The 7,831-nt window shown below is 51.5% G+C and overlaps 1 protein-coding gene across 1 annotated transcript in view; it reads right to left on the minus strand.

Annotated features, from left to right (window-relative positions):
- Nucleotides 1-677: 677 nt before the first annotated feature.
- Nucleotides 678-7,831, minus strand: part of Nfam1 (NFAT activating protein with ITAM motif 1) — a 37,479-nt gene continuing 30,325 nt past the window's right edge. Inside the window, exons 5-6 of the mRNA XM_031350674.1 lie at nucleotides 4,222-4,308; nucleotides 678-2,663 (exon numbers count right to left, since the gene is read on the minus strand). Of these exons, the coding sequence (XP_031206534.1) occupies nucleotides 2,604-2,663; nucleotides 4,222-4,308 (147 nt within the window). The 3' untranslated portion in view covers nucleotides 678-2,603. The remainder of the gene's footprint in view (nucleotides 2,664-4,221; nucleotides 4,309-7,831) is intronic.

The raw sequence follows: 7,831 nt of genomic DNA on the forward strand, positions 1-7,831 counted from the left end.
GCTGGAACCTTGGGCTAAGGCAAGCAGGTGGTGGCACTTAATCAAGTCAGAGCTGCTGCTAGGAAGTGGAACTCGGTCCCAAGGGAGGCCCTGTGGCCACCAGCCTGCCTCTCCTCTCCCTTCCCATTCAGAGCTTCTCCCCAAGGGGTTCACATTCCAGGGTCCTTTCTCTTTCATCCCTTGCATCCTTGCCCCCTCATCCTTGCATCAGCTCCCCTCTGCAGGCTCTCGGGGTTGGAGGAGGGGGCTGGGTGCTCAGTCTTCTTTGTTGACTACTGGGAGCCTTAAAATGTTCTTCCCCACCTTCCCTAATATGGAAACTCCTCATATCCCACCCATTCACCTTAAACTGTTCTTCTCTTCCTCCTCCTTTCCTTCCCAGCCCCCTCCCCCTTCATTTTTGTTTGTTTTTTTTTTTTCGAGACAGGGTTTCTCTGTGTAGCCCTGGCTGTCCTGGAACTCACTCTGTAGACCAGGCTGGCCTCGAACTTAGAAATCTGACTGCCTCTGCCTCCAAAATATTGGGATTAAAGGCATGCGCCACCAAGGCTCGGCCCAGTCTCTCTTCTTAATCACCAGAGCCCTGGGTAATCTCTGGCTTCTTCGTGGCCCATCTTCTGCTCCCACCACTCAGACACCACTCTGGCAATGTCTGTGTCTCCAGGATGGGCAATGGGTCGGTCTTCTTGGGCCTCCTGGGCCACAGCAAGGAGCTGAGATTTTATTCCAAGTAAAGTAGAAACCATAGAAAGCTTTTTGATAGGAAAGGAACAAGACAAAGCACGTTTATCAGGTTCCTTCAGCTGCTTTGTAAGGAAGAGACAGTGGGAATGGGGTGACAGCTGGGAGACCTGGGTGCTGCGTCCTTAGCCAGGGCACAATATGCAGTCCCATCAGGCTTCTCTCACTCCCCTGGAAAGGGTTAAAAAACAAAAACAAAAACAAAAAAACCTGAGTCCCAGTCAGGTCATCCAGAGACTGGATGTAAAGTTCAGGAGGTAGGAGAGGCAATGGGTAAGTTCTTGCTGGCTAAGGTTTTCACCCCAGCGCTGAGCTTCATCTCAGATGGCTGGAGCCAGGAGCCTGGAGGCAGCTCTGTGCCAAGCAGTTCCCCGCCCTCGCAGACCAGGAATTCATCAAGCCAGCACGGGCCTTCATTCATCCTGGCAGCCTCTGAGGAGCTTTGCTTGTTGGATGTTTGAGAGTAGAGCCCAGAACTTGTGGGTTACAAGCCATCCTCCGGGCCCAGAAAAGCTTGGCGCCACGATCCAAGGACACAAGAGCTTCTGGAGAGCATCTTCTGAAGCCTGAGGGTGTGAGTTCAACACCGCTTGGGCCAGGCTAGGTGTGTCTGCTCACGAACACCCCCATATTCCCTGAGTGCATGCAGATTTTGGAATGCGAACATCTTAGGAACTTTTGAAGCAGCTCGGAAGGTAGAGGAGGTAGATTGGCCTATCTGTTCCACAGCTAAACTGGAAGCTCTGGGAAAGCTGAAAGAAAGGCAGGCTAAGAGGAGGGAAGTAGGGTAGGAGGGGAGCCCTGCACCCCAGAAACTGAGCCCTTCAGTTCCTGTCTTCCAAGGAGATGCTTCCTTATTGTAGGGGTGCCTGGAGGGTGTATGAGGGGTCCCTTGAATGAGTTCCTTACCCAGCCGTGGCCCAGCAGCAAGCCACACAGCTGAACCTCTGAGGAAAGAGGTGGCGTGGAGACAGCTAAGCTGCTCTCCATCTTCAGGGGAGGCAAGATGGGCCAAAAGCAAATAAAGACAGAGGAAAAGGGCATGAAGCCGCAGGTGATGGGGTCAGAGTAGACCACAAGGAGGGACTTAGTGAACAGAGGCCTGTAGAGCTTAGAGTAAGACACAATGAGGTGTGTGCCCCACACAGGCTGATGGGAAACTAGCTCAGGGTTCTCCTTGGGGGAGAGGTGCTCCTAGATTCTCCTTTCTCACCAGCATGTATGGAACCTCCCTGCTCTTGGTCCTGGCTCATCTCCGCTTGCCATATTGGCAGCCTCCAGATCTGGCCCTGGGTCCAATCAGCTTTGGTGCAGTTCTTTGGTGCCCATTCTTCATCTTTTTTTAGCCATACCATTTTCCAGTTCTACCCAGCATGTCCCCATCCTGTACAATTGTCTGGGCTAGCTGAGCAGCTGGAGTGGCTCAGTGGCCAGGTAGAGCCCTCACAGGAGTTGTACTATATTCTCCCAGGACTAAGTCTGCCTGTGGACCAAAATGTAGGCCGATGCCAAGACAGACACTTACCCAGCTCTGCAGGGGTGGCAGTAAGGGGCAAAGAGGAAAGAGATGCTATCCCAGAGATCCTCGTGAGACTAAGGACCACTTTGCCCATGGGGCCAGGGGAGGAATGGCTTTCCTAATGGGATGAACAGCCTGGGCAAAATCCCAGAGACAGTAACGGCTCAGGCTGGGATGCAGAATGTGAGAGCAGACCAGGCTAAGGAGGGGAGAGACCTGACTGTGCAGGTGAGGTGATGGCCTATCCCGAAGGCCCTACTCCTGGTCCAAAGCAGGACTTTAGACAAGAGCTGTGGCTCTGGGGTCTTAGTCCAAGGCTTGGTTGGAGCCTGTAGAACTTCCCCTAGAGATTTTCATAGACGAGGTTAAGTTCGTTGTCATCCTCAAATCTATTCAGCTTCTCCTAGGAGAGGAAGAGATGGAGAGGGGGCGGGAAGAAGGGGAGAGAAGAAAATATTAGTCAGGAGAAGAACAAATTTGAACCAGTACCTGTTTGTTGAGTTGAACTCACTGTGTAGCCCAGGCTGGCCTTGAACTGCGGGGAGAGGGTGATAGGGCATTCGCCTGGCTTTGGATTTGTATTTAGTTTTGGTTGAGGGGCAGACAGAGAGCTTCCTGAGAGTCACTTTGTCCCCAACCCCCACCTCGTCTCCTACCATGCCTCTCTACCCTCCAGTTACACCAGGCTACCCCTGCCTAGTCAGCTTCCCTAGCCTCTCCCTTGTGACATTCCTTTGGTCTGGAATGTGAGCTCTTCTACACAGTGCCTAGCTACCAGAATTCACCTTGCCAGGTACATCTCAAGGTCTCAAGAGGACCAGGGGTAGTGGGGTAGGGACACTGAGAAGAGAGGAGGGAGGAAAACTGCAGCCAGACATATACATACATACATGCATACATGCATACATACATACATACATACATACATACATACATACATACATGCAGACAGACAGACCCACATAAAAGGACCAGGGAGCCCTCCCTTCTCCTCCCCCTAGTCTGGCCTTTCCATGGGACCTGTCTCTCCAGGCTACCAATATCTCTGCATGCCCTCTGAGTCAGTAGTTTATTCCTGCAGAGTAGGGTTCCCAGAAGGCAGGGTACCTCACTTTCCTGTCTAGCACCCCAGAACCTAATCCTGTATAGACAGTGACAGAGATGGATAGCATATCTTCAGTGGTCCAGGGTGGGAGTGCTTCAGGTTAGGGCCTAGTTCAGGGTTTTGAGACTTACAGATTCAACAAACACCTCTAGCCTGGGCTGAGAATGGCAGAGCACCAGCTTTTGTACTCCACGAGGCTTCTCCAGCATGCCCAGAGACCACCCACCTTGCAGGCCTTCTACACCAGCCTGACCACATTGCGGCTCTATAGAGTCTGAAGCACCAATGTTCATGTTACTCCTGAATTCTGGCAAAGCTGGTAGCTCAGGTCAATATTACTCACCCACTTCACAGATGGGCAAACTGAGGTTTAAGAAAGGAAGTGTGACTAAGGCCCAGTTATAATGACAGTCTTGAGCAGGCCAGCCAGAGCTGGCACTAGCACACATCTGGAAGCCTTATGCTCTCACCTGATTGGCCAGTGTAAGCAACTGCACAGTGCTCACTCACCATCGTTGAGTATAATCGCCACACTGTGTGAGAGCACACTTGGTCCTAGGTAGCCCTCTCAGCACAGTGATCTGTCCTCACGGCGAGACTGGGAGGTGAGGGTTACTCCAGCTAATTAGATTACAGACCAGGAGACTCAAGCACAGATTGCTAAGTATCTCCTCCCAGGATCAACCTCCCAAGTTCAAAGCTCCCAGTCCTCCGAGACATTAGGGCAGCTTCTGGGGAGGGGGACATTCAACTTCAGGTGGTCCGATTCTCTGGTCTATTAAAGTCCCATGGCATACATGGGTCAGAAGGAGAGACAGAAGGAGCCAGGCTCCAGGGTCCCCAGCTCAGGGCATACCTTGGTGGCTGGGCTTTGGCTGGAGACAGGGCCGCCAGTCTCTCCCTCAATATAGGCGTAGACTTCTGTCTCTCGACGCTGCAGAGACTACAGGGAAATAGAACACCAGAATCAGTGGCAGGTACTGAGAAGGGCAGTCCCCAGGTTCCTGGGGCAATCCTTCCTGCCGGTTGTTAACTTGATGTGCTGTGGAAGCCCAGAGGAGGACAGATCCCATCCCCAACGCTGCACCCATGCTGTGAACAATCGCACCATTAAAACTATCAGTCAAAAGTCACCTGAGTCCCTGTCCTAACTGTACACTTCTGCCTGTACCTCACCGCTTCCCCTCAAGGACTACCAGCAAAGCCCAACCAGGAAGCTGTCCAGCTGGCTGGTGAAAGGACACGCCCTTTTTGACCTTCCCTGCTGGTCTGTAGGGTCCCGGAGGCCCTAGCAGCTGGGAGCCCTCTGCATAACACTCAGGTCCCCTGCTAACTTCAGCCCTCACTCCCTGGTTGGGACTCTGCCCATGAGGAAGGAATCTATCCACCTTTCTAGATCTCCTCTTACTCATGACCCATCCTGGGCTCACAGACATCCGAGGTACCCAACAGGGGCTCTCATTCTTCATCCATCAATCCTATGCTTGGATGGAGGAATCCAGAGTCCAACTCCAGAGCCTGGTGCACGCTTCTCTCTCCCCAGTTGTTTCCCTTTATTCCCTCGACCACCCTCTCTGGCTATCTAAGCTCCACTCAGTCTCTAAATACGAACCCTTGGAAATGCATGCTCCGAATCTCCCACTGACCACCTGTAAATCCATGACCAGAAAGAGAACTTCACCTGGGGCTCTCTGTGGTAGCCCCCGCCCCTGCTCCCTGCCTCCACATTGCACATCCATAGCCTCCAGTCTTGGGGGACAGGAACCATGCCTGGTTTGTCTGTGAGCTCCTGACTCTATAGCTGGCTCTGGCACACCAAGAGTGCCACCTAATGAGGACTGGCAAGGGAACATCTTACTAGGTGTGGGGGGCCAGTTCACTTTAGAGTCTTTAGAGGCCAACCCACAGATTCCAAGATGGTAAGAAGAACCAGGCTTTGAAGACAGTCAAGACTGGGCTCAACTCTTGGCTCTGATATCACAGCCACGGGGAGCTTCTTTGTTTCTCTGTGCCTCAGTTTCCCCATCTACAAAATGGAAACGATCAAATCTGTCTTGCAGGCCCAACACATGAATAAACATGAGATTGCACATAAAGAGCCTTGTGCAAAGTTAGGCAAACAGTAGGGGCTTAATATGCAGTTGCTTGATGGTCACCAGGGAAGGCATAACATTCCCCTTCTCTGCGACCCCAGCTGCGGCGTATCTGGGCTCTAGAACAGAGCTGGTGATGGCCCAAGCAAGAGGCAGAAAGAAGCATTCCCTTCCCTGGTGTACTTGTCAGATGGATGCCGGCTTGTTGCCAAGGAGGCGGTTTCCCTGGCAACAGTCAAGCAGGGGTTGGTGAGGCAGGCTGGAGAGACAGGTGGTGCTCAGAGGCAGGAGGAGGATGGGGATGTGGGAGGGGAGAGAGGAAGAAAGCACCCAGAGGTAGCCACACATGAAAAACCCCTGTAATAAACCATTTGGCGCTTGGGAGACCCTAACTTCAAGGACATCAGACATGGGTGGCGTGGATGTTCTGAGGACTGAGCCAGACGCAGGGCGGAGTCTGTGAGAGGATTTTCCAATCTGCCTCATTCCCAAGGCAAGGGAACTTCCAAGGCCTGGTCTGACATATGTGGGTCTCTGTGCCTGTCCAAAGCTCTGGCCTCCTCCCAGCACGTAGGATGGGATATGTTGTCCAGTCTCACTGTGACCCCTTGAACCCTTCTCAGACCTGACAAAGCTAGGGTCACAGGTGGTTCCCTCTCATGTCTCCACTTTTATGAGCTGTCCTAGCAGGTGCAAGCCCAGAGAAGCCAGGGATGAACAGAGAGACAAGGAAGGGCACCCTATTCCTGGTTCCTGGTGTCTGTGCTCAAAAGGCAAGGGTGGCGATCACTTAGCTACTGCAGAGTAGAGCCTTTGCCCATCCTAACAAGCTGGCTACGTTTGCATTCAGGGTATGACCTGCTGTGTAGGCTGTGAAATTCGGGGCAGGGCCTTGTCAGCAGGACACTTTTGAACCTTTGATCCAGCTCTGTCTTCCTAGTCTCCCTCAGCAGTGGGACCAGGGATCCTGGGAGAAGCTGGCTGCCTCAATTCTGTGCTGCAAGGCTCACTGGATTAGACTGGGCTGTCTGAATGCCTCCACGCTAGAGCTCTGCTGGTCACTTGTCTGCCTCAGATCCTATAGACAGACCTTTTGCCTCCTGTTGCCCAGTGAGCAGTTACAAATGCTGATGAGCCTGGTGGGAGAGTCAGGGCCAGCTCCAGGTTGGCTCAGGACAGTGCAAAACCAGCTGTCTGAACCTGGACCAGATCCTCCCAGAATACTGGGTGTTGAGGTCACAAGCTAGCTCTGAGGTCACAGTTTGGAAAGGGACAGTATTTAGTGGAGAAAGGAAGGGCATTGCAGTTCTGGGTTGGGGACCTGGTACATTTGAAGCCACCAACCCACTTCTGGGAAAGATTTTCCAATACCACACCTAAATGTTAGAAAAGTCACTTCCGGGGTGCTGGAGAGATGATGGCTCAGCAGCTAAGAGCACTGGTAGCTCTTCCAGAGGACCTGGGTTCAATTCCCAGCAACCACTTGGTAGCTCACAACTGTTCCAGGGCATCTAACACTCTCACATAGACACACATGCAGGCAAAACACTAATGCACATACAAATAAAAAAATCTTAAGGAAAAAGAAAAGTCACACCAAGTGAGGACAACATTGAGGAATTGGAAGGGACACTGTGCCAGGCAGAGCTGACAGGAGACCTCTAAATGCTGCTGGCACCCATATGGGCAGTCACTCTGCCCTCTGCCAGGCCTCATAACCAAAGATACTCTGGAAAGTCAGAGCAGACTTCAGGGTACTGGACTTGTACAGGACTAGGACGGGACTTGGGGGGGACTGTAACCATTTAGGAAAAGAAGCCAGACATGAAAACATTGGAGAGACATGAGAGGGGTCAGAGGAGGCTGTCATTTATATACTATACTATGCTATGATTTGCTACTATATACTATATACTATATACTATAAACTATATATATACTATAAACTATATATACTATATATACTATATACTATATATACTATATACTATACTGTACCGTACTATACTGTGCTATACTGTACTATACTATACTATACTATACTATACTAGAAAGGGCTATCTGAGGAGGAAGCTTGTGTAGGAAGGGCCTCTTGGATAGGTCGACAATGACAGCTTAGAGGCTATAAACAGGGCTGTTGAGCTTGACCCTGGGTGGGACAGGAACTTATAAAGGGTATGGTGGTCTCAAGAAGTGCTGCTCGAGGTGTGGTGGCAAACACCTTTAATTCTAGCACTTGGAAGGCAGAGGTAGAGGCAGGACCAGCCTGGTTTACACAGTGAAGTCCAAACCAGCTAAGTGAGACCTTGTCTCAAAAAAAAAGAAAAAAGAAAAAGAAAGAGAGGAAAGGAAGAGACAGAGAGAGGGGGGGAG

This window comes from Mastomys coucha, unplaced genomic scaffold (genome assembly GCF_008632895.1).
Source record: "Mastomys coucha isolate ucsf_1 unplaced genomic scaffold, UCSF_Mcou_1 pScaffold11, whole genome shotgun sequence".
In the NCBI taxonomy this organism is placed as follows: Eukaryota; Metazoa; Chordata; class Mammalia; order Rodentia; family Muridae; genus Mastomys; species Mastomys coucha.